This window comes from Anopheles coluzzii, chromosome 2 (genome assembly GCF_943734685.1).
Source record: "Anopheles coluzzii chromosome 2, AcolN3, whole genome shotgun sequence".
NCBI lineage: Eukaryota > Metazoa > Arthropoda > Insecta > Diptera > Culicidae > Anopheles > Anopheles coluzzii.
This window is the reverse complement of record NC_064670.1, coordinates 48847317-48874685: the sequence shown is the minus strand read 5'-3', so window position 1 is coordinate 48874685 and position 27369 is coordinate 48847317. Positions and strand designations below refer to the sequence as shown.

Below are 27369 nucleotides of genomic sequence, written 5' to 3'. Positions count from 1 at the left end.
AATTTTCGGCAGCCGTTGCACTAACTCGTCGCGCTTGGGAACGTTAATGGCACTTGATTGAATAATGCCACGCACGTTCTTCTTACCACGTTTACCATGCGATACCGATGAGTGTGTGGTACAATTGGAGCAATTTATGCTTCATGTTGAATGCTGGCCACTAGCGAAGATGTACTGTAGTTCAAGTTCATCGCAAACTCAACGGCAGAACAATGACGCACTGGACAGTCAGAATAGCGAAACCTTGAATCTGTTCACAGCTATTGGTAGATGTCAGTGCATAAAGACACTAAACGTCATGTTTGAGTTTCCGTCTGCAGCAATAATCTTCCGGCTTGTGGTCTCGATTGCTCTCTTAAGCCCTTGGAACAAACGTACAGCAACAAAAAAGCGACGTATAAAACAATTCACCTGCACGGGCTTGTTCACCGGGTTTGGTTTGATAAGGAAGTGTGTCTGATTACAATAAAGTACACATTGTTACACCACCTCAGTGGATGCGTGCCAGTTCCTTATTAGAGTGTGCAATTGCACAAGATCAAAAAGGGATCATTCATCGACATGGAATCTGGCCAGCAGCAATGCGCAATAGGCACCGATCACTCTTTGCGCGACACACTGGTAGACCAAACCAGCCTAGTTGCGTTATCAAGTGCCGGTGCAAACTCACCATGACTGAACAAACTACCAAGAGATGAACCCTACGGTGTACTTACACCACACGAAGCGGACTCGCGCTTAAAATCTGAAATCCAATAAAAGATAATGCTGGATGGACGCATGGATTACGGCGCCGGCGGGTGGACATTGTGTATGGCCACGGCCACTTATCAGTTCGGGCGGCATCTCGCGAGGCGACGGTCGGATTCTGCTCGTCAAGTTCGTCCATCCAGCGACAGCATCCAGACTTCCAGACAGTTTGTGCGAGGTAACGTGAAGTGATTATGGTAGAGCCGAGAGTTTTCCGATCTGTGTTGGCGGAGCCCTGGAGCTCCATTTAGACAGACTGATTGAACAAATTGAAAACCAATTATACGTCAATTAAAGTGCTTTTACCATGTGAGTGGGGTTGGTGAGCGAGTGTGTGTGTGTGGTTTAATGTGTGATCGAAAGGATATCAAAGGTGTGCTCTGGTGGCGGTCAAGTGATTTGGTGCTTTATCTTTTGGGTGGTTAAGCTGAGCGGTCGTTTCAGCTTGATTGGTGGTCTACCGGTGAGATGCATACTTGTCACTCCGGAAATGGTCATAAATGAAGTAGAAGTCCGACAACTTTAGAGCCATTTTTTTGCTTCACAAAAGCGAGGAGGGTTCTAAAAAGGAATAGAAAAGTGGACAGCTGTGCAGGGATGATGGACAAGTTGAGTGTGATAATCGTACATCTGAAGAGCAGCAGTCAAATGAGCGTGACGAGAAAAGCTTCCCTGAAGTGGAATAATTGAGTATGATTAATATCACTGCCTAGAAGAGTAGACTTCATTTTCCTGATAAGTGTTTTGGCAATGGAGAACATCGAACAGGCTCACAGTTTTGCGCAGCTGGTAGTGGAAATAGCTAGAAATCTCGTTTAATTTAATTTACAACTAGATTGCTTCATGAAATGCTGCGTTATTCCTGTAATAAATTCAACAAAACGCTCTCCAAATCCAACAAGGAACGATACGTTTTCAAAATGTGCTAAAATTCAAGTCCATATTGCATGGGATTGAATAGTACTCAACGTGCTATAGATTCGTATTATTTTCAAATACAAAATAGGCAGAAACATTGAAAATAACCCATAAAACAACCAAGCCAATCGGTGCGTCATGTTCAACTACGTGCTTTAGGAAATAGTACAAAGCACACGCTATCACATTTTGAATAGCTGGAACCCTATTGCTCAAATCTATCTCACTATTGTTGCCCAATAGAAACGTGAATGTGGTTTTCAATTTACAATCAATCCAATTCAAGAGCTTTCATACTTTTCCGCGCAAAACATCGTCAATGCAGCACTTTAAATGTATGTGCGTTTCACCGACCATTTGGGATTTCAAAACGCCATCATCATCCCCCAGCGCTGCTTGCTCTATCGATAATTTCACATGGAATCAACCATTGCTGTCATTGCGCTTATTGCTTACTGTTGCTGAAGCATCTACCCATCGGCAGTAGCAGTCATTTACTCGGGAATATGTTATATTTGTTACTGTACGCTATAAAGCTTTCCATCCTGAAAACGATTTTTCTACATCAAAATTAAAATTTTAATCGACAGTGCTACAGTGTGGTTGGGCGGTTAGCGCAAACCAGTCCGCTGTGCTGACGAATGCACGATTACCGGGCACAATCTATTGCCACATCGTGGTTACCGTTCCGTGTGTGCCGTTCCGGCCAACGAACCTTTTCGGCTTGTGGAAATTAAAATATGAAAATGAAGTCACCCTCACCTGTTTCTGCTGCCGCTCATGCGGGAGAAAAATGTGTCTTCGTTCCGTCGTTCGTTTACTTTTGATACTGCGTGCTGTTTTTTTCTGTTTGCCCATATGCTTACACTGCCTCGCGACCATCCAACCCAGTAAAGCGTTATTTTTAATTCACTTCCTTTTTTGTGTGTTGCTGGTTCGAGGGAACGGTCCTCGTGCTTATTTGAAAAATGAAAACGACATGCTAGTGACAGCGTGATTGCGAGCAGTACCGCCAGCAGCAGCAGCAGCAGCAGTAATAAGGATTACACAGTTTTGCCGTTCGCCGTGGTACAGTGGCTGTTTTGCTTCCGAGTCCGTGTGCAATGGGAATGGCGAAAAAGGTTGTTCGGTTAATTGTTTCGGTCGCAAATACGCATTGCGTACACACGCAATAAAACGGGACTAATTTCGGTCGGAAAAACTGGACTGAGACTGAGGGGCAAAAACGTGTACAGATTATGTAGATAGGTGGGATGTATTAAACCTGCGAGTTAAAAGGCGCAGACGCTTTTGACTATGTGTGGTTAAAAAAATGGAAACTGGCTAGTATAGGGGAGATATATTTTCTTTTATTACATATTTGATATTGGTGCAGAGTTTGGAAGATGAATTGAAATGGTTATTAAAAATGGTTATTTCAAATGAATGAAATGTTACTTAATTGCCTTTCAAATATCAATCTCAAATGATGATTGTAACGAGTAATGAAACATCTTTGTAACTGCTGCCTTGGGATTAGTATTATAAGATAACTTATTACGGATACATTTCGTATAATAATTTATTGTACTGTATTGTATTGTATAGCGACCTGGTAATTTATATCTCCTTTTAAATTATGCTGAAATTGCTTTTATTATTTAAATAACACATAAATTAAGAAAAAATAGTTTTATTTTGGTTACATTTTTTTTGTTATCAGTTTAATAAAACTCTTATTACAGTGTTTCATTACTCATCGATACCAAATTATAATCACAATTGTGACCAATCAATAAAATACTTTCAATTTGATTATAAATATTTAATAAAAGAGTTGATTAACATTTAAGCCTCTAAATTAAACAAAAAAATATAAAAATATTTATTTTGAATGAGCATTTGATTCTCTGGTAGATCTATTACCTACAAATGGCTCCCAAAAATAGTACAACTTCATGAACTACTTGTTTGTATGTCTTATTTTCACTCTTCAAACTGCTATAGCTGCTCTTCAGTACAAGAGCATATTAGAACCATCGTTATAGGCTCAATAGTTAAGCCATATATGTTTAAAAATTTCCTGATCGAATTTTCTAATACGAGGAAACGATTGGAATTTTGAAAAACCCACGTCCTATAGGGCGGGGCTTCTATTAATAGACAGAGTAATAAAACAATCAATAACATTGAATGGAAAACTTCCAACAAACAAATCGAAAAGGAGACTTTAGTTATTGTATTACATTTAATTGTATTTCTATATAATTGTTTGCCAAGTTATGAGATAATTCCTGAAAGAGGATCTCCAAATTCATCCTGTTTCAGAAAATAGAGTGTGTGCCTTAGTTTACAAGCAATGATACGATCTTTTCCCCTTGCCTACCATTTCAAACGTTTGATTTTGATTGTTTATACCAATAATCTTATTTCACAGCATTTGCCGCGTATACCCAGCACGAACTCCAGTGGAAAACACTTCGCCTTGGGAGATTAAAGAAAGAGCACCAGAATGGATACGCCCGACGACAGCTACGACGAAATCATGGCGCAGGCCGGTAACGATGGCAAATTTCAGAGGCGCTACAATCTGCTCTTCAACTTCGGTGCCATCTGCTTTGCCTCCATGTCGTACATGAGCATAATCCTGGCGCTCAACAAGCCGCCCCACAACTGCTTCGTGCCGGGCATGGAGCAGTACAACATTACCGATGCAAATCTCTGGAAAAACCTCACGTTACCCAGGTAAAGGAGCGGCTGGATTTTCGCCGTTTCATGACCACACTGAATGTGAGCAGATTTTTGACGATTTGTTTACGCCTTTCATCACACAGAGAGACGGATAACCGGGGCCAACTAGGGTACAGCAAGTGTCAGATGTACAACATCACCGAGCAGCATCTGCAGCGTCACTACTCGGAATGGAGCTTTGCAAGCAGCGACATCATCGGTGAGTGTGTAAACTACAGAACAGATTAGAGAACCGAGGGCTTAGGATTGGAAGCTACTTTCGTTTTATTTTTCCCTTTCTTATCACAATCCTCATTTACATAAATAGCTCAAACCTTCAAGTGGTCGTTTTAAGTCTGAAAGATTGGTTACGATTTTTCGCAACCCTACCCGGGGAGGGCTTTGTCGAACGAAGGTCAGTGGAAGTAACAAACGTTATTTTGATTTCGAAATCATATCAAAATGTGATCGCATACCATCTCGTTTACCTTCTCGTCCTCCCCTCTCACGATCGATCATTAGAATAGTAATCTTGGTAACGAAATCCAACAAAAGGCCATCCCACATACCATTTCAACGGCCGTAGCCCAGTAAGGGCCTGTGTGGCAATCCTTCGTGGTTACTTTGCTTTCTTTTTGCTATTGGTTAACCTCTGTGAGGCAAAATTCTTCAAGGGATTCGTTTGCTCAATTTAAAGAGGATTACTTGTGGGTGAACCGAACTATACAGCTACAGCGCTCGAAACGCCCAAGGAAGTCGGGTGGTTTAGTAAGCAAAATGGAAGCATTTGCGGAACGTTAAGAGGAAAAAAATCGTATACCAATTGGCCGAAGGAAAAGCATGGAAAGGCAGGAAAAAATACGATACCGTTACAATAGTCCTTCAAGCCACGTGAGTACCCTCTCCCAAGAGCGGAACCCTGAGAAGGTGCTTGTGGCAAAGATTATTCGAATCGGACGCGTGTTAAACGGTTAAAAAGGCTACAGTACCATAGCCTCCAGCCAAACCTTCCTGCTCCGTACATCCTACTACGAGAGAATTGCGTAGGCAAAATGGCAAATCGTGAAGAAGGTTTAATCTTGTGGAAAACTATTTTGCTTATCCCTATCTCCGGTTCAAGCGCGAGTGCCACTATTCTGAACAGGGCGGATTTTGCGGAGACGTTCCAGCAAAGCGACATTGAGCCAATGCTGCGGTCATAGAATGCGGAAGAAAGAAGGAAATATGTAACCGAAGGGAGAAAAAACACAGTTCCGCAACGAAATGATGATCATCGTAGTCGTTGTCGGTTTTCCTTTCTTTCTCTTGGGAATTTTATGTGAATAGAAAACATATCCTTTTACAGTGCATTTCCGACATCATTGTAATGGTCATTTATGGACGGCTTAGGTTAATGGAATGTGCTGTTTTCCTCTTTCGTTTGTGTCGTTTCATTTCGGGCTCATTCCATAAGGAACTCGTCCATCGTCCAGATGGTGGCTCAAATGGTATTCAAAGAAATAGTGACCCTTTTTGAATGAATTTTCCACCGCAGCAAGAAAAAAACCCACCACAACCACCGATTGAGTCCCATTCGATGATGAAGAGAATTGCTTTGATGTGAACTGGTGGATCAAAGCTGACCGCAAGCAAAGCCAACCCAGCACGAAGCTTTTGAGCGAACATGGCTTAAAATTATTTTATTTTATTTTATTTCAATGTGTTTTTGTGCAACATTCTCCAGAGCCCAAATCTCAGAAGATTACTTCGGTGTGCGGTTGTGATTTAAACGCTGCAACTTGGGTAGATACATAACCCATCCCGCGGAAGTCTGTAGAAGCAACATTACTCCGCCCGGAAGATTATGGGGTAAAGTTACAATCGTGTTTTTTTTTTTAATCTCGACTGAACACTTTGTGTGCTTTTCAAAATCAGATTGAAGCAAAAGCTGTATAAGACGATTACACAAACGTGGTAAAAACGATTAATACTTTCCCTGCTTCTTAGATAGGGGTTGGGATAAAAACTATCACATAACAGTAGCACGAGCACTGCGACAAACTCCGTTACCGTTGAGCGTGTCAAGAAGTTTTGCAAACAGTTTTTACTTCTTCTCCAAAACCAAACAATCTACCCACTGGAGACGACCCTGGGATGAGGAAATTATTGAATGTGAAATGTGACGAAGGGTATGCTTTTCCTGCGCGTGCAATAAAAAATATGCATGAGGCAACACACAAGTTACACCAAACATTCAAAAACACACACACAAATCACGAGATCGAGAGTGAGAGAAACTTTTACTTTTCTTATCCAGTACAATCAGGAGGCTTTTGGAGAAATTTGTAGTATGGTGAAATGAATAATGTAGACTCGTTTTAGGATGATATCATTACAGCTTTAGGGCAAACAAAGAAAAGTGGCATTGCTTGCGGATAAAAGATACAGATTCAAGAAAAGATGAAACACAAATCAAAGTTTACAACCATCTCATAATATCAGATGCATTTTGTGTAACAAATTAAATAGTGCAGTGTTACAATTATCCTACTTTCAACATTTAAAAGCATCGTCTTTTCTATAGAAATTTAACTCAAGTTTAAACAAATGGCTCAAACAATGATTTATTATTTCTCGAAGACTCGACAAATATGTGCATCTTCCTGCATAGTTCGTTAAGGTCGTTGCTCTCCTCACAGAAGACGGGGCACAGGAAAAAGCTTAAAAATAAACGATCAAACTTTGCTGAGGTTGTTGTAGCCTTTCGCCCCCTGTAAAAGATTGCAACCAACAATAGCATGCGCATGTAATGCCCAACCTCTCCACTTATTGTAGTTTGCATAAAACGAACACATTAAAAAAAACTCCAAGCGAAAAAGTAACAACAAGGTAACAAACAATGCAAAAGCGCGACCTTAAGCGGTTTAAGCAATAATGCCCACGGTACACCCCACGAAACTCAAAGAACGTCATAGAACGAAGTGCAAAAAAAAAGGGTTTCTCCTTGCTTGTTTTACCCTCCCAGTGCAAGTTCTTAAATTGTTCTGAAATAATCAGAGTGTAGCCCATGGCAGGACATCAATTGTGAAATGATAACGAGGGAAGACAACGTATTCTGCATCGTTTGGTGTTGACTGCGCTGCTTGTTTCCCAAAATGGTTTCCCTTTTTAGCAGAAGACACGGCTTGAAGACAGACATTCTTTGCATAATCCATAACGGAGCTCAAACGATCGTACATACAGCAATCGATGCATGGGAAAACCCCGCACGAAAGCTCACGGTCGGTACGAGTGGAGGGAAAGAAAGAAACATCTCGAGTGACTCGAGTACTGTTGAAAGTAAGTTTGCGTAAGCAAGAAGGATTTTCGCTTGTTCGCGGGTTATGTGTCGAAGGACGGTTTCACGTTCCATTAGTACAAACTGGTTAGTGTGCGGAGAGAAATAGAGGAGTAACATGTAATGAAAATATTTGTTTAATATCATTTGTCTATTTATAACGCAGCACATGCCGTTTTCGTTATCAGTTGTTGTCCGTTTCGGTTCTTATCTATGCATATGATTGGTTGATATAAGTTTCAAAAAATATGCTTGACTTGTACGAAATTATTATCTAATTATTTAATGCATCAATAGTTCATTAATAACCAATTTTCGGTATAAAGAATTCATGGATATATTGAAGTTACTACCCAAACTGTATAAGTTTTTTCCCAAATAATTCCCAAATAAATACTTGTACTAATGTAACATACTACAGCAATGGAAACTTTTACATAACTGTTGGAATGAAATGAAACACAAAAAAATCGGAATGTAAAATATCATAAAAAGTTAAACACCCCCAATCCACCTTGCAGATGCTTCAAGTGAAATAAAAAAAATGCCTTCACTTCTCAGATCAAGGCAACAGAAAACGAAATATAAATGAACGTAGACTTGAAGTTGAATCGCAGATTCCTTGCTCCACTCTAGACAGCCTCTTTGTTGTCTGAGAACCGTTACACAAGGACCCACGAACCTGGTGGTATTCATTCCTTTTTTTAAAGTACTGTAAACTTTTCACTCTGCTTGCCTTTAAAAAGGGAAAAACGCCAACGTGCTTGCACTCGAACCGAGACGCATGGCATGTGTTTTTTGTGTGTGTTTTTTTGGCCTTCACCGAGGCAAAGATGTTGCTAAATTTAGTGTTTCGCTTCGACTTGTATACAGCAAGCACGAAAGAGAAACCTCTAGCAGCTTCGAAATTTCCGTTTGTGTTTTTCTGTGTGTCTGTGTGTGAGCAAAATCAGAAAACCAACGAACCGGACTGCAACGGATCCAGAAGCACACCAATCGAGAGGTACTATTCTGCTAGTAGTTCACAGCGCACCTAATGCAGTCGCGGAAAGGAAATTACGATGGGATTTATTTTACAACAGTACTATATCCCCATGCAGGCAGATTAGAGTGTGTTAATTCATTCACTTAACATGCACGGACTGAAGCGCACAAAATGGTGAATGTTGCCATGGTAGATAGGTAGCTGTAAAGTAACTTCGTGGGTAATGTAATTCAATATATGTGTGTTGACACATTAATACATTCTAATGAAAAGGAAATGAGAAGTATTTTTATACATGTTCAATGATCTTTTTTGATACAACAATTAATGTATAAACAATTAATGGATTTTTTGCAATAATTTACTGTAAAAAGTGTGGGAATAGCAAATTGCACAGAAATATGAGAAACATTACACAAGCACTACATTCCATAACATTGCCAAACACATTTAAAGAATTATGATACACAACACGTGGGAATAATTATACAATTGTGCAAGACTTCCTGAGTCTCACGTTGCAATTTGATTTGACAAACAAAGCGATTTTAACTCAATTTGGAAGCAATGACTCAAGACAACCAAACAAGTCTCTAACATGCTCTTATAATACTGATTTCTTTTCCGTTCGTGTAGAGTGATTTTGTTTGACGATTTCTCGTTTGAATCAGATGATCAATTTAATGTACCGCTCTTGATTTCGTATGCAAGCAATTTAATAATAAGCAATTTCTTCTTCTGATGGTTTGATCAGTGGCGGATTCAGGGGGTGGGGGCGGTGCTCTAGGCAGTAAAAGAAATGGAGGTCTTTTTGAAGGTTTGACCCCTTCATCCATGGGGTCCCCATTTGCCCCTATCGAGCAAAGAGACCCTCGATGAAACTATTGTATGCACTGTTATATATGCTGTTGTATATTGGATGGATGTTGTCAATAGCGAAAATGTGTCATACCCTATATTAGCCCTTTGGGTCCTTAAAAATAACCATACCCATACCCAAGAGTATGGAGCTTTGAAATGAAGTTTCTGTAGTTCATTTATTGCGATTTGATTATTTATATTTATTAGATTTATTTATTGCGATTGGATTATTTCTAACATAAACAGACTAAACAAATTAGGTTTTTTAAAGAAATGACTTAGAAAGAAACAAAAAACAAATACTTTGTTAATAGCTAGCAAATCCCTATATGCGTCATTTCACTTACGGCTAATTTGCTGATATTTCTGAAAGCTTTGGTTTTCTTAACAGTTTAAAAGAAATATTAAATATGAGTTAGAATTATACAGGTCCTGATAAATTCGGCCAGGAGACATATGAAGTACAGCGACAAAGAAGAAAGGAATTAAAGAAAAGGGAGGAGAGAAACAGAGACATGGAAGGAACGAACAATGTTAAAGCAATCCTCAACCAATCGATTAATAAATAATGATAAAGACTCATTCGAAAGACACGAGATAAAATCCCTTCAGAAGGCTCATGAACTGTTTAATACTGTTATAAGTGATTTTTTACAACATCGTATTTACATCATTATTGTTGGTGTCGTTACAAGCAAAACCTACTGGAAGTTATTCGAATCAATCGAAATTAGGCTTTTCACTACTCCGGTTTTTGACATGCCATACCTCCAAGTGATTAGCTGTCCTCTCATTTGCTAGCCATTTTACGCTTCTAGCACCATTCTTCTTGTATCACACTTCTTCACATTTGCAAGTAAAAACACAACACTTTTCGACATTCCGTTCGAAGAATTTCACATTTCAACGCGTGCCAAACGTGTCGAGAGCAAATAGAATCCCCAACACATGCGTTTGGCCAAACAGTAGCTTTCTTTGAAAGATGATATTATTCTACCACTTACGGTAAAATCGTTTCCCAAAAGCAACCCCCACTCATCGGCGAGGCTTCAGTCCGCCACAGCCACGGCAAACACTAAACGGCATCGTTTTGGCAAGTGAAATTCCCGGATTTAATAGCCAGAAAATTTCCATTTTCTCAAAACACACTCTCAATGTTCAATAAACTCGCGCTGGGCGGTGGCAACGTTTTTCTAACTGTTTTTTCTACTTTCCATTCTTTTCTGGGCTTTTTATGATATGAAAGCGCTGCAATGCTGGTTGCGTGAATTTAGTCGATCATCAGCGGAACTGGCAGTGAACGGTGAAATTAGCGTTTTGTGTGGGCAGGAAACAGCCGCGGTGTAATCGATTGGAAAATGCCGGTCTATGTGTACGCACAGCCTGTGCAGGGTGAAGCAGGGGATACAAGTTGTTAAAGAAATGTTTTTTTTGCTCATGACTGTACAGGATTTGTTGGATGAATATGTTTAAAAATACTTTTATACTTTAGAGTGTGAGTACATTGAGTGGAATAGCTTCTTGATTGTAACGTACAATCACTGCTAAATACTTCTATAATCCATGAAAACAGCACGATAAAACGAAAACTGCTTTATAATTTTGTTGAAGTATCTTTATGAACTAACAGAGTTCATAATTCGTACTCATAATTTATACATCGAATGAAGTATGATAATATTTTGTATAAACTGAAAGTGAAGTTGTTTACGTTTCATGTTTTTAAATGCCCATAGTTCCGAGTGAAATATTTCAATTGCGTTATTTGCATATGCGTTTCACCGATAAACGAAACGATTGACAGGTGCTGTTTTTGTGTGTATTGGTAGGGAATTAGATCGCGGGAATAAGCTGCCATAATGATATTCGTTCTTGTAACCGACCACGAAGGAGAAACGGCTCTCGACAGCGCGCGTTAAATAAAGTATGTAAAATTGTGAAAGCGTGTTCTGGTTTTCTTAAAAATATAACACAACGTAGGGATTTGCGCGATCAGAAGTACTAAATTGTTCATTGTTTCCATTAAAACATTCAACTGTCATAGAACGTTCGCCAACCCTTTGGCGATGCACGCGACACCAAATTCACCAACCCTTTTAATTTCTCTGTCGCTTTTTTATCGATGCACCTATCACACAATTACAGACTGCGCCTATGGCTACGAGTACGATCGAACGTACTACGACCGGACGCCCATCACCGAGTACGATTGGATCTGCGACAAGGGCTTCCGGGAGACGAACATTTTCATCTACAATCGATTGGGCGAACTTTTCGGCACAGTCATCTTTGGCCATCTCGGCGACACGTAAGCACACCACCCGCTGCCGCCGTCCCCTGCGCAGTTTGTCAGTTGATACAGCTAACGATTTCCCCCATTCTCCCCTGTTCACCCAGATTAGGCCGCCGGCCGGTGTTCTACCTGAGCATACTGATCATTACGGTTGGCCGGCTGGTTTCGATGTTTACCGCCGCCTACTACGTCGTGTTTTGCATCGCGGCCGTCGTCGGCAGCCTGACGGCACACTCCATCTTCCAGGCACCTTTGATCATCGCCATGGAGATATCGAAGAGGTAACGGCCGCACCCCACGGCAATTGACAAACAGTGGCGCCCCGATCGGGCGCCCGCAGTGGACACCGACAAATTGAACACCCGACACCGTTGAAATGAGGATTTACCGCTTTTTTGTGTTGTTTTGCATGGTTTGCAGTGAACGACGCGGCCACATTTCGATGATGCAGTGCATCGGCTGGACGACCGGGCTGTGCATTCTGCCGATGGTGTTCTGGGCCACCAAGGACTGGTTCTGGGCGCTGCTGATTGTAACGATGCCGATCGTGCTGTTCATGTTCATACCGAGGTAAGTCGCAGGTTCGCTCACAGTCGGCCGGTGTGCCATAGAGCTACCCCAACTACCGCTGTAGCGGTGCAATCATCTCTTCCCGTGCCCAAACCTACTATCTGCACTTTGTCCGAAAGTGTGTCAAACGCATGTCATCGGCTAAGTTCATTTAAGCGTAATTCTGCAAAGAAATTTACTCTTTTTGCATGAATCAGTTGGACATTTTTTGCTTCTGCTGCGGGCAATCAGTGCACTGCAGTTTCCCGAACTTCGGAAGACGGTTGTTTAGTGGTGGGATTTGCAACGGTCCTGCGTCATTTACGACTCACGCACGGCACAGCGTCGTACTATTTGTAAAAGCACCGTTTTATGCAACTCGCTTGTGCATACCAGTTCCTGTAGCGCTTTATCCTCTCCGGAATATATGAAGAAGAAAAAAACCAGGGAAATGCATTCTTTGTTCCACCGGAAGCAGCCGTGCATAGTTCCGTTTCGGTTCCGGGAGGGAACTAGGCAACTAAGGTTGGATGCTTCAAGGAAGGGGAAAGCATTCCATCAAATTAACTTTTTCCCGAAAGCGCTTGTTTCGTTCGCAAATGTGTATATGCCAGCCGGCGCCAGAAGGCATCTTGATTGAAAATGCAACAATGTTGTCGCGCACGGTGCAGGGAAATAAAACTTTTTAATTTGTGCTCGTGCATGCACGATGCAAAGCACCAGGCGCCCGGACTTGCCGCCCGCTAACTTGTTGGCACACACAGCACCGTGAGTGAAAACAGCTGGCCCGAGTGAACCGTTTATGAGCAGTGGCTGCGATGAAATGGCGCTTTAAAGTTGTGGTGTTTGACAGGATGGGTGCTGATGCAGATAGCTTTGTTTTTTTTCTCAAACGTTTGTGTTTCTTTGTATTGCAGAAAAACGAGCATTACAAGCTCGGGGGAATCATGTTTTAACTCAATAACACAGATAGCGAGTTAAGTTGTAAATTAAATCGTTTATCACTCAACTGTTAACTCTGTCAAAATGGTGATCATGAAAACGAATTTCCATATAAAATCTGTTGTGCTATACAAACAAAACGATACTACCTATTTAGTGAAAATGAGTTGAATCATGTTTCCCAGAAACACGAATATTGAATGCTTCCTATCAGTGGCGGATCTAACGGTAGGCGGACTAGGCGGTCGCCTGGGGCCCCGTCGATTTAGGGGCCCCGTAGATCGCCATTCTATGCGTATGCCGTATGAACAAAGTACTAGCGACAAGGGCCCCGGTAGGATGGCCGTTGGGGCCCCGAGGCTGGCGAATCATTTGCACCCCCCCCCCGTCAGCAAAAAAAAATAGAACCTGTCACTGATGATCGAAGGGGCCCCCGACGGTGTTCAATATCCCAACAGCAAGTTTAGTCCCCCCCCCGGGCACAACAACATTTACCATTTACAGGGGCCTCAACTCGTCTTTCCGCCTAGGGCCCCCGATACCCTTAATCCGCCACTGCTTCCTATTTGTCTGTGTAATAAGTAAGCTTTTGGCTTCGTGACATCTGAAATACACTTCTGTTATCTGATATATATTATATGAGATTTTTTTTTTTAATTGCTGCTTAGTTTCTAATAGCTTCAATTAAAAATTTGGAAAATGAAACTCTAAGCAACACAATATTATTTTAATATTTTAGAAAACGAAATACTTAAAATATAAAATATGCATATTCTGCCCTGTGGACTTTTCTGTTCTAGCTTGCAAGTACATTTCAGACAGCAATGCAACGTTTTTAAAGTATTTATCCTTGAATTTTCTTATACATGTTTCATTTTTTAATGACGGATTGGCAAAATTATGCTTTATAGACTAGCATTGGAAAGACAGTAAAAATTTGTTTTTTTTTTTTCTCAATATTTTGGAATATGGCGACGTTGGCAACAGGCTCCTTCTTTGATCCGATAGTTTATTAAACGTGAACTAAACAAACGTTGTTTAAGCGGTATAGATTTTTTTTATTTTATTTCGACACAGAAAAATCACTCGTTCGGGGTTCAGTGAATCGGCCAGTGAATGCTTCCCTCACTACACCATATCTGTAGCGCCGTTTGCAGCTTAACGATAAAGGCCGCACTACACGTACTAATCGAACGTTAATTTTACTTAACAATCCACTTAAGATCTATCCATTTTTTGGCTGGCAATACTCATTCGGATGACGTAAACCTTCAATTGAGCACTATCATTTCTATTCGAGACTTGTGACGTATGAATCGGACATAGTGAAGAATGAAAGCAGCCTAAAATATGTTTGGTAGAAAAAAAATCTTAATCGAAAAAATCTTATTCGCAAAAGTATTGGTCGCAAAATTGAACAATTTTAATTAATTTAACTTAAATTAACTTAACTTCAAAATATTAATCAGTTAGATCTATATAGATCAGTTAAACTACACGCAAAAAGCATTATTTTACATCTAGTTAACTAGAAAATTCAGATTTCATACTTCACAACGCCCGAATAGCAATAACAGTCTCCAATTGAGGGTTTACTTCGCCCGAATCAGTATTTAGGGCGACTGATAACGCTTTAGCCGGTCTCGTAGTACAGTCGTCAACTCGTACGACTTAACAACATGCCCGTCATGGGTTCAATCCCCAAATAGACCGCGCCGCCATACGTAGGACTGACTATCCTGCTATGGGGGGGAAATCAATTAGTCACTGAAAGCCAAGCCCACAAATGGGTACAGGCAGGCCTTGACCGACATCGGTTGTTGAGCCAAAGAAGAAGAAGAAGAAGATAACGCTTTATGATGCCGAATTGGCTAGGTAAATCCTGTAAATAAAAAAAAAATTACAGTGCCCTATGGAGTTCCGCCCATAATCACCGGAATCCAACATTTTATTCATAAATTGTTGATATAAACACAATCATTTAAAAGATGATCAACCAGAATTCGAAGCTTTCGTGTAATTATTATTGGATGAAATGTTGTTTCTGTTTGGCTTTAAATGTGTTGTGTATGAAGATGATTCAACTACAATTTAATAATAGTCAGTTTACATTTACATTGCGTATCCGGAAGACCGATAACTAGTGACCTTATTGGAATAAATTATTCCAAAAATATTGTCATAGGATTAAAATTACGACTAATCGAAGAAGGCGCCCTGATAGGAAACAATCTTATTTCAAATATGTTATCAAATTCCGTAAAATCTAAAAAAAACCAACCCCATCTTACAATACTTACCAGACATGTCCATCTTTGCTCATCTCAACAGCTACACAATAGAGTCACCCCGATGGCTTGCAACACGCGGAAACTACCGCGAGGCAATGGTGCAGTTCCGCAAAATTGCAACCATCAACGGCATCCGGGAGCTGGCGTTCGATGAGCGTGTGCTGGAAAAGCGTCTAGCCAACCATCGAACCGACAAGGTGTACGGACTCGCCTCCCTGTTCAACGGCTGGCGGATGGCGAAAAACACGATGCTAGTTATCCTGTGCTGGTAATACGCCTCTACCGACCAAACGTGTCGCTCCGTTCGATGTGCTTCTAAATGCCACTCTCTACATCTCTCTCTCTCTCTCTCTCTCTCTCTCTCTCTCTCTCTCTCTCTCTCTCTCTTCCTTCAGGACGGTGTGCAGCGTGACGTACTTCACGCTGGTGCTACTAAGCTCACGCATGGATGGCAACCCGTTCCTTAACTTCATGTACCAGGGGCTGATCGAGGTGCCGGCAGCCTTTGCGGGACAGCGTGCGGCCGACCGCTTTGGACGGCGAGCAACGAACGCGATGGCTCTGTGCTGTGCCACCGCGGTCTGTCTCGTACTGGTGCTGATTGTGCGCGATCCGGCCAACGAAATGGCGGCCACGGTACTGACCACGTTCGTCAAGTTTTGCATCAGCATCACGTTCTTCGGCGTTAACCTGCAGTCGATCGAGATCTATCCGACCTGTCTGCGGCAAACGGGCATGGCGGTCGGTACGATCGCGGCCACCATCTTTGGTATCGTTGGCCCGTACGTGGTTCACCTCGGCACCGAGTACGACGTGCGCTACCCGTTCCTGGTGATGGGACTTTCGTCCGCCGTCGGCATACTGGCGGCCCTCTTCCTGCCGGAAACGCTGCACCAATCGCTACCGAACACGATCGAGGAGGCGCAAAAGTTTGGCAAAAATCAACGCTTCTGGTCGCTACCGAAAGCACCCCAGGTTACTCGGGAGGCGGATAGTAACACCGACAAGCGCCACGACGGTTCCGATGCAAAGCCAGAGGAATCGATTCGGCTGACAGTACCCATCGAAGCGGAGGAGGCTGTTGGAAGAAAATAAAAACACGCACACCCGCGGTTTGTTCCATTTTCAGCGAGCAAAATCAATCAGAATGTGCGTTTTCTTTCCTTCGTTACTTCATCACAACACACTACCACCGAATGTAATTGATTTTATATTTTGTATTTCCTTCACTTTTCAACCATTTCTTCGCAACGCATGATCGTTGTTGGCGCCGTGCTTCTAGCTAGAGCTTTTCATTCCATTGCCCTGCTGGCACTATCCACAATATTTGCCTCCCCATCATAGAGCAGTTAATTTATTTTGCTAATATAATTTGATTCCTCGGTTCTATCCATAAATATCTGTATAAGATGCTCTTGTCCTAGCTTTCGCTTCCTCATGTACTGATTGAATTCTCAAACTCTCATCTCACCTCGTTCGTCGTCCTGCTTCAGTCAGCCAACAACACACGCAGACAGTGCATAGGAGAGAGCAAGCTTATTGTGTGTTTGTGTCAATTGAAATGAAAAGAATTGCTTACTATTTCATTTATTCCAAGCTCACTCCGCACAACCTCAATGGCAGCCACACATCGTAACCGTTTTTGCTTTCTTTCTCCCCATTTAGCTCTGTGTCTCTGTTTGTTCGTTCGTTTTCGTTGTACGCGCCAATCGGAAGTATCATAGTTTGGACTTTTAAAATTTTTAAATATTAAATTACATGCTTAATGAAACCCTGACCAGTGTCTTTGAGAGCGGTCACGTATTCAAATTGTCTAATGTGTGTGTGTGTTTTTTCCGTTATGTTTAAATTTTGCATACTCGTGTTAGCGATTGTTTTCGTTCATTTCGATTTAATTTTATAATTTTGCATTACTTCTTCCATTGTCTAAAACATTTCCATTTAGTCTATGCAATAAGTGATTTGGTTTGGTTTTGGCTAGATTTTTCATTTCCGATATGATGTTCATATTCGTTTGTCAACGTGTTCCTCATCTTTTCCCCCAAGATTTTTTTACTATCCCATCGATATTCTTTCTTACTACATTCTTTCGATTATCACTTGCTTGTGCACAATCGCAAATTTTGCTACGGTACACAATCGCGTACGTACTCGTGCTTAGCCGGACTGTGTACGCGCCGTTTGTGTAATCCTTTATGCGACATTTGAAGAGCAAACAGTTCATTATATGGATATCCGATAACGATGATTAAAATGTGTTGCTTTTGAAGGGGCGTTTTTTTGTTTAGTCTTTACATAAGCTACCTCTCCCGCCACTGTGCGGGTTGAGCAATCTGGTCTTTTCGGGAAGGTGGATCGGACGAAATAGAAAAAGCGACGATATTGCGGATTGCCTTGGATCGAGCTAGCTGTCTTAAAAATAGTGACTTGTGTGGAATGCTTATTCGCAACCCTAGACCATAGGCTCCGACGATTAGTCCTAACTCGATGAACTCTTTGCTTTACAATTAACCCTTTTCCCCTCCCGGCAAACCGATCTTATCGTTCGCCACGTGGGCAGAGGTGCTAAATTATGCTATACTATATAACCATGAAAACAGTTGCAATCCCCCCATCCGGTAGGAAAGCTTACACGTATCTATGTACACTCTGGTCGAGAAAGATGGAAAGGCGGTGATAAGGTTGTGTAATCGTTGGCTAAAGTTTTGATTGTTTAACCACTTCCACTGGCTGGTCGAACCGTTCGGGACCGGTCGGGTAGAGTCGGTGGCCGAATCGGTATGCGGTAAGGTGAAGCGTATTACCTCATCGCAAGACGAACTAATTGCTTCGTCCTACTTCATTGTTCTAACCACACGCACAATCACTCACACACATCCCTCTGTTGCTACACTATTGCTTTGATTTCCGTATGTCAAAGAGTTTTAAAATGTACAATTTTCATCCACTCTGTTGTTTAATCGTATCGATACATACTACACGCGTTTTCGAAGCGCATCGTTTTAATTACACAATTTGATTCGTTCTCTGTTTTGCACCTCGATCTGTCCCCGACCGGACAAGATTGTTGCAAATGACTTTGGTTTTTTGTTGTTGTTGTTGTTGTTGCATGTTTCAATAAACCGTCCCACGATCCGTAATACATAAAGAATGCCCTCGCAAACCGTTGCGCGAAAGCACTATTACGCTTTAAATCAACGTATGAATAACAGCAATCAGTGATCAGCTAACACATAAACTAATATCAACAAAACCCTAACTAGACAACGTGCGTAATCGTGCTAGTAGTAATGAATAGTTTCTCTTGGTTTCTTTTTTACCCTAGTCGCGTCCGCACTCAACAACCCCTCCAGTACCCCCACCTACCAATATTTTCTATTTCAGCTTCTATCTGCATTTGTTGGCCTGTTCGCTTGTTGTCTGTTTTGCAATTATTCTGCTCCATCCCAGCTCCCTTAATGTAATAATGCTATTGCATTGGTGCTGACTGTTCTGTTCATGCTGGTTCTGCTACCGCGTTAGTTCGTTTGTCTGGTTCTGTTTGTCAAAAATATCACAAAATTTCCATTCCCATCCCGCCATCCCCCATTCGCTTACTCGTCACATACCTACTAGCCGCCACACGACCGTTTCATGCCGGTTCCGGGTTGATTTTATTTCGTATTTCATACACATTCGCGCACGTCAACAACCATCAATAACAATCACTAATCACAATATATCGAGCCTGGCACACACGCATATACACACACACACACACAATCCGGTTTCTACACTCGGTCCAGTGCCACCCAACCTGTCCGCACTCACGCACTCTCATCCCATTGCCTTTGCACGCACCGAACGCACTATTGCGCGTCCCTTTTCCACTCTAACACGTTCATCACACATCACACTGGGGGTTCTCCACGTGGTGGGTGTTCCACAGTCCTTTTCGTCCTATTCACTAGCTCGTTTGTTGATTGAAGCTGTCGCTCATCATCACGTTACGACCACCGCCCTCGCTTCACTCCCCCTTTTCCTGTACACTTCTTTGGGCAGTGTGGAGCATGTGGATGGGAAGCCTCAACGGTAGGAAGAGAATGTGTGAATTTATGTTCCCATTAAATCACTGCACGGATTCTTCGCTCGGCGATGCATTTTCTTGGTTGAAACTTATGGTAGTATACACACTGCTAGAACTAAGATTGTGCGTGTTACGCTGCGTGTTGCTTTGCATATACACACAGCAACGGAAAAGGATACAGCCTACTTTGGCCGGTGGAACGATACCGATGCCTGTCAACTCCAACACACCTCTACCCACTTACCGCTCGATGTCGGACGCCAGACCTCGTTCCGCCCCTTCGAACAGGTCCGGCGGTAGCAGCGAAGGACAGCACGAAAGCATCCGCACGGTCGCATCTTCGTACGTGGTCATCATAGCGGCACGGACTGGCCGCTAGAGGCCGCCGCTACCCTTGGCCGGTCCGGACGAGAGGCTGCTGCTGCTAACACCCGAGTCGCTTGACTTTTCACTCAGTGCCCCGCCGCTGCTGCCGCCGGTAACACCGCCCCCGCCAACCATCACCATGCCACCGCTACCATCGCTGCCACCACCGCCCAGCAAGCCGCCCTTCTTTGCCATCGTCCTGCTGTTCATCGTTTTGGACGAGCCGCGCTCGGTCGTACCGTTGTAGCGCCTGGCCGACTCGACACGCTTCAGTATCTCGTTCGAGCACTGGGCCACCACCGAATCGAGATTGTTCGTCTCATTGTCGGACAGGTGATGGTGGTGAAGGTGATGATGATGCGCGCCCATTAGCGTGGCCATGTTGCCGTGCGGTTGCTGCTGCTGCTGCAACGGCTGCAACGGTTGACCGTTGTTGTGCGATTGTAGCTGCTGCTGGTGCTGCTGTTGAAGATGATGCAGCTGCTGCTGGTAGGAATGGGAATTGTGCGAACCTTGCGACGACGGTACCGGCGAGCCTTCGTAGCAGCCGGAGTCGCGGGTAAAATGCCGTCGGCCGAATGGAGACGTTTGGTGGTCTCCACCACCGCCGTTGCTACCATTGCCGCTGCCAACGCCACTGCCACCGAGACCGCCGACGTGATTCAACCGCAAGCCTTCATCGTTTTCCGAGCTCGAACCGGCCACGTCGCCATCGGACGTTGCTGTTTAATGAAGCGAAAATGCATATCGGGCCGGATTAATTATTTTGCTATTTTACTATCAGGCCACTCGGCCACCACGGTGCTTGAAGCGTCAGCAAACAGGGTATGCCACATAAGAATCCACCACCCTGCACTGTACAATAGAGGGACTATCCCAACAAGTCAACTTACAGTCCAAGTCGTGCAGCAGCTGAACGGCGGCGAGTATCTTCGCCCGATGCTCCGTGTTGCCAATGCCAAGGTAGTCTAAATCGGACGGTTCCAGCTCCTTGAACAGCTCCAGATCCTCATACCTGTCACAAAGCGGGACAGCAATCAAAAGCACATTAACGGTCCGGTCACTGCACTCGTACGCTAACCGCACTTACCCATTGAGTACGAATACGGATGTGTACTCCTTGAGGCCGATTCGGAGCAGCAGCTCCTCGACGCTCGTCGGGCAGCTCGTAGGCAACCGATGCCGGCTCACCAGCTTGCCACCGTATCCCTTCAGTCCGGTCGTGGGCAGATCGGGCAGCACCTCAACACTAATGAACTTGAAGTGACCCAATCGACCGTTCGCGTAGCCTCGCCAAACGCCGGACGCGTTCATCGACAGTACGTCGATTATGTCCCCTTTCTGTGGAGAGTAGGGAGTTGAGGCGAGTTGTCTTTCCTTCGAACACACAAACCACCAGCTCGTCACCAACGATCAATCACTCACCTTAAACCGTAACGCTTCCTTGTCGTACGGGCTCGGGCAACTGTCGACGAGTGCGATCGCCCTACAGATCGGCAGCATCGTGGTGCGATCCTCCGCCGAGAGGGAACTGTGCGGGCTGCCAGGCCGAACCAGCGCTTGTGTGCCTGCGTAATACAGTATCAGGATAAGCATACAAAGCCATCGAAACGCGTTTCCTCCCATCTTACTTACTTGACCCGGATGCACTTGGCAAACTCTCGACCGAGCTGGCCGAATGCTGGAAGGTTTGGTCACTGATGCTATCCAAGCAGTTGCTGTAGTCACGATTGCTACGGTCCTTTCCCCCGTACAGCAGATGATCTTTTGGCGATGTTCGAGCGTCATTGGACTGGAAGTGAGAAAACATGCCATACATTGTTACTATTGGACGCAAACCAACTTGTTATTGGCCTTCCGGCACGAAGGACACTGTGTGACGATAAATACAGGGTTTCCCACGATTTATTGGTTGGTTCCCACGATTTATTGGTGCGTTCCCACGATTTTTTGGTCATTTCCCATAATTTTTTGGTAGCAACCCACGATTTATTGGTCGGTTCCCAAATATTATTGGTCGGTTCCCAAATATTATTGGTCGTTTCCCAAATATTATTGGTCGGTTCCCAAATATAATATAATATAATACCGACCAATAATATTTGGGAAACGACCAATAATATTTGGGAACCGACCAATAATATTTGGGAACCGACCAATAAATCGTGGGTTGCTACCAAAAAATTATGGAAAATGACCAAAAAATCGTGGGAACGCACCAATAAATCGTGGGAACCAACCAATAAATCGTGGGAAACCCTGTAACATGCCGATGTGAGCACTGCTTCCTAATGCTCGAGGCAAAATCATCCTCATGACTAATTACCCACCGTATCCTCCCGATGCCCCGTTACACTTACGTGATGTACTAAAGCTATCTGTTGACTTATGCTTAAATTTTTATTGTTGTGCGAGACCGCCGCCGCCGACGACGCGGCCGAAGCCGCCGCCAGTGAGGACGTTAGATTGTTCCGGTTTTTGGCCGCCTTCAGGCTTTTCAGATTGTTGACGGTGTTCTTTGTACTGGTGCTGTTGTTGCTGCTGGCACTGCTGCTACTGTTGCCGCTGCTGCCGCCGGTGGTGGCGGTACTGTTGCTCGTGCTTGCACTGCTGATATCCGTTCCGGCACCCCCGGTACCGCCGAGCACCGACGGCAGATTGGCACCGGATGCACCACCGGAAGCGAGCGCTATGCTACCGCCGACTGTGCCGGACGTGTTGCCCACCGAGCTGTTGCCAACGGTTGCTGCTGCTGCTGCCACTGCTGCGGACGATCCAGCCGGCCCAACCAAGCACGATGCCGCACTGCCGATGAGACCGGATGTTGACCCCGGTTGCCCCGGGCCGACCATACCACCGTCCAACCGCTTCAGCTGTTGATGGTGGTGCAGATGCTTCTGAAGCTGCAGGGCGTTCGCTTGCAGGATGTCATCGTACTCGGACGATGGGGTGGGCGATGGCGATGGAGATTCGTCGCCCAGACCCGCACTGAGCGTTCGGTAGCGGGCGGTGCAGTTATTCATTCCGATCTAGGTGAACGGGGAAAGGGAGCGTAAAATGGAGACAGTGAGCCGATTTAGTTGAAGAGCAAATCATAATTCCAACTAATGATATTGATATATACATGTGTATGTATAGCGGTCGTCGTCGTCGTCGTCATCGGATGAGCCGTTGCAAAGCTCATTGTTCCGACCGTACCGACGGATGGCGGCGAGAAGAAGCATTGTCGCGAAATGATGATAAATGGGAACGATGGCGAGCCGCGTACTTTACCCCATAATCCGTGCCTACCGACGAGCTAATCAGTCGTGGATTAGGATCGGATTTGGAGAACGCTCCGTGCCTAACTAGCAACCCCGAGCGTCACTAGTGACGGGTGAAAGTGACACCCTGTTCGAGAGCAAATGCTGAAGGATGCGCCGTCGTTTTCGGTTTCATCTCACGTAGTCTGCTCATTATTTTCCCCCAAATCCTATAATTTGCACCGAAATGATGTACTCTTCTTTTGTGGCTTTTGCGAAGAAACTTTCCAAGGAGATTAACTTGATATCACTCTTCTCTAGCTAGAGCGTTCTTATTTCAAGAGATTCGAACAAACATCGCCCTGAGCGAGGGGCATGGTGAGTGTACTTGGAATTTAGTTAGATATTCTGAGGTGTTCATTTAGGTACACCTTTAGCACAAACATTCCATTCAATACAATTCAATTGAACTGCTTCTCAACATTCATGCAATTGCCAACCCATATTCATAACAGTTAAAAGATGCATGAAAATAATAAAGATTAATTATCAATCACTCAACTCAAGCAAGGATGGTCCCACGAGTTTAATAACCATCCCGCCGGAACACCTTCAAGTGTACCTTTATTCTTCCCCCCATTAAGGATTCCATTGCTGAGAATAGGACCTGCTTGCCATTCGAATGGATATAATTAAATATTAATATTCACTCCTTCACTTGCTTATAAATATACCGCTCCTATCCTGAAGCAGGGATTTCCACGTGCCGGATACTATTGCGCCCGTTCCATTCTCAAAATGCGCACCGGCAACTTTTTCCGCTACCCGTTGGACGGGCACGGATCAAAATAACCTGCCAACTTTGGCACTCGAAAGTCTTGGCTTCACAAAATATCGTTACCAAGATGGACGTTTTTTTTCTGCGCGTCTGTTTTTGTTTTCACCATTACCACATCACCTTTGGCCATGTTTGAGTTTGCTCCAGGACCAAAATGCCTCGAGGAAATTCGCTCCGCTCAGACGGGTGCGGCAAAAATTGCCTTTTTCTTGCTGCTGAGGTCGGCAGGCAGTACGCTGACGACGGTACACTCCGTACAGCCCGCAAAACCTTTTCACTTCCAAGGATAATGATAACGTTTATTAAGTTGATAAGCACAATAATGGCATCCGATGAAGATGATGAGATAGCGCCACCGCGCGCGCAAGCCGCCCCGTCGTGGACTGGAAATTACTCCTAAATCCGCTACTTAGCTTTCGGGTATGCGCGCTTACGGTTGGCGGCGGTGCTTTTGTATCTCTTTTCCTCCCCGTTGTTTAAGCCGGGAGTCATCTTGACAGACGATGGGTTTTATTATTATGTTTTATTTTTACTTCCAATTCCACGGGTTCTCCTTCCAACGGACACCTCCGAGGCGTTAGAAGAATTATAATGTGATGCCGTTGGAAGGTCGAGACGGGATGGTGGAAGATGAGTTCGACCGAGCAATACCTTAAACTACCAGGAAATGGAATCCCATCGACACTGTTCATTTGCTGTCTGTCGGTAAGCCCCTTGGTATTTTGAAGTCCGATGAAATTCTAACGAAACGTCGCAAAAATATAAAACACTTCGGACTGGGCTCCCGATCTCGCAAGGAAACACCTTGTTTTATAAGATGCAAAAAGAAGAACCTCGAGCCATCATTAGTCACTGTTTATGATGCTAATTAAACATTGAAATATACATTAATAAAGTAGCTCCTTTCGTAATCATAGGTTTCGAGCAGTCGCACACGAGCTCACGGGACCAACACAGGATCAGAAAGCAAGCATAGAGAGAGAGAGGGGGGGGGGAGCAAGAAACACAAGAAATGAGAAAATTTGCATACAAATTTAAGCACAACGATGGTCTCCGAATGATGACCATTGTGATACATGTGGACACGAAATTTATTATTTTCCTGCGTAGCCATTAAGCTGATACGGGGCAACAGAGCAGCGACTCAGAATTCCCCTCACAAACCAACACAAAATGCAAATTGTTATCCTTACCGATAACCTGGAAAGCGCAACTGTGCCTCTCCCGGTTTGGTTGCCTCACAGGTGAAAAGTTAATTACATTTGCTTTTTCAATCTTGCCACCGTGCCGCTTATCGCGCGACTTTCCGCACCGTAACACACCATTAGCGGAACGAATTTCCGGCACTTACTAATTTAATTCAACTTAGTCGCGAAACCCTTGCGAAATGAAAATGCTGCGGAGGGGCAGGGTAAAAGCGGTAAAAAATTAATCACTACTTACCGAAACCTGACTCAGCCGGGAGGTAACACTGTGTAGATCCGATATTGAACCGGCATAATCTCCACTTTCCCGATCGTGCGATCTACACAATGCGGGACGGATCAGTGTCCGGGGAGTATCAATCGCACCCATCAGAAAAGCATTACAGGTATGAAAAAAGAGTAAGAAAGAGAGAGAGAAAGCGAGAGAAAGAGAGAGAGAGAGAGAGAGAGAGAGAGAGAGAGAGAGAGATTATTAAAAAATATAATAAGAAACCATTTGTCTATTTGCCCTTTTACGGCATGTGAGAAAGGGCGGTGAGTTTATATCGACCACCTGTTGATGACGATGATAATGATGATGATGATGAAGCATCCTGCTAAATTTAAATTAAATCAAAGATTCCACAAACCACTCCAGCCATCGTTCAATGCGTTGGTTTTACCGATCTTTGGCAAAAGCGAACCGCACGCTGACGACTACTAGACACCATCCGGCATCCATCCAAACCACCCATCGCTGGGCCAAACAACCCCTAGCAAAGTTTTAATTGGACGAGCGTCGAGTTTGGATTGATTAAATTTAGAGTAAAATTATAATTACCGGCCAACACCGTCCCTGCCAAAACACCCGGCTGTCCCAATCCCCGACCCTTCCCGAACGTTATTGGCTTTCCGAGCTCGAGAATGTAAACAACGTTCTTTAAATCAGTTAATGAGCTAAATCGATTTACGACCGCCCACCATCACCCACCCACCAGACACCACATTTCCATCATCATCATCAACAGCAGGGCAGCCGTTCTCCAGTCTGGAGCAAGGTTTGTACTTACCGGGCATGTTTGAGGGGTATGATGGTTGGAGGGTTCGGTGGCTGCTGGGGTACGATCAGGCCCCGCCGGGGACCCCGCTGCGGTATGGAAATATCACCCGCGGACCGCAACGATATCACACTCTGTGGGCCTTCCCTCCCGTTCGTGGTGTAGCAGACGCGGCCACCCTGCAAACACGTGGGGAAGGAGAAGCATAACACGATTTAGCATAATGCGATTGCCACATATCTTTTTTGGTTAGTTTTTTTGTTTGTTTGGTGCAATTGTCTTACCTGTATGGTAGCACTGGGACCTCCGCCACCATCGCCGCCTCCTCCACCGTCGCCTGCATAGCCGGCAGCACCGATCTGTCGCATGCCGGACATTAGGAAGTCGTCCGGATCGCTCTCGTACGGTGGTTCATCGTACCAGTGACCCTGGTGATGGGGCATTCGCATCACATTCGTTACCGCATCATCGTACATGTACGTGTCGTCTGTCGAATTAGATATGTTGGAGCAAAAAAACAAGAAAGAAACGATTGTCAAACACTTCCCACTGTCTCGGTACGATTGATTGTTGCTGAGCCGCTCGTTATCCACTTTGGCAGCCTTTTGGTCACATTATACGGGAACGCCAGTATGGAAAAATGGCACATCAGACCAGCAGCAGTAGGATTGCCGACCGGATATCAACATTCTTGATTGCATCCGATGATGCACAAATATTGAAGCCATCATGCCAAGGTTTTGGCCTCGCATTGCCACGTTCGGTTCCGATTCGAACGAGGGTAAGATGTCATCTTACCGCTGCCAACTTTCTTCCAACATCCAAAAGGGAACATGAATGCGGGAAACACACACCACGGTGTGGAATCCAATTTGCTTGCTTTTCGTACGCTAGGGGTGCTCATTTTCGCAACACACCGACGTCAAACGCTTCTTCCATCGTGTCATACGTGTACCGATGGTTCCCCTGGGTGTGTGTGTGTGTGACGAACCGAAGCAAAC

At 44.1% G+C, this 27369-nt stretch overlaps 2 protein-coding genes across 6 annotated transcripts in view; one reads left to right on the top strand and one right to left on the bottom strand.

The window, feature by feature from the left end:
• Positions 1–811: 811 nt before the first annotated feature.
• On the top strand, positions 812–16756 carry LOC120947757 (beta-alanine transporter). Of its 3 annotated transcripts, none has more exons than XM_040363399.2 (8): positions 812–928; positions 4085–4392; positions 4482–4597; positions 11685–11847; positions 11937–12113; positions 12253–12402; positions 15655–15882; positions 16010–16756. In XM_040363399.2, exons 2-8 carry the CDS (start codon positions 4160–4162, stop codon positions 16707–16709), a joined length of 1767 nt encoding a protein of 588 aa, XP_040219333.1. In that variant the 5' UTR covers positions 812–928; positions 4085–4159; the 3' UTR covers positions 16710–16756. The 3 variants fall into 3 exon arrangements, with proteins under 3 accessions (XP_040219333.1, XP_040219334.1, XP_040219335.1); XM_040363400.2 differs by lacking the exon at positions 812–928 and adding an exon at positions 935–1059; XM_040363401.2 differs by lacking the exon at positions 812–928 and adding an exon at positions 1108–1213.
• A 57-nt stretch (positions 16757–16813) lies between these two features.
• Positions 16814–27369, bottom strand: part of LOC120947756 (uncharacterized) — a 127872-nt gene continuing 117316 nt past the window's right edge. For all 3 annotated transcript variants that reach the window (XM_040363397.2, XM_040363396.2, XM_040363395.2), the window contains 9 exons: positions 26653–26855; positions 26381–26547; positions 25570–25651; positions 22407–23075; positions 21682–21838; positions 21472–21614; positions 21137–21387; positions 20940–21061; positions 16814–20768 (listed from right to left, as the gene is read on the bottom strand). In XM_040363397.2, coding sequence (XP_040219331.2) covers positions 20056–20768; positions 20940–21061; positions 21137–21387; positions 21472–21614; positions 21682–21838; positions 22407–23075; positions 25570–25651; positions 26381–26547; positions 26653–26855 — 2507 coding nt within the window. In that variant the 3' untranslated portion in view covers positions 16814–20055. The remainder of the gene's footprint in view (positions 20769–20939; positions 21062–21136; positions 21388–21471; positions 21615–21681; positions 21839–22406; positions 23076–25569; positions 25652–26380; positions 26548–26652; positions 26856–27369) is intronic.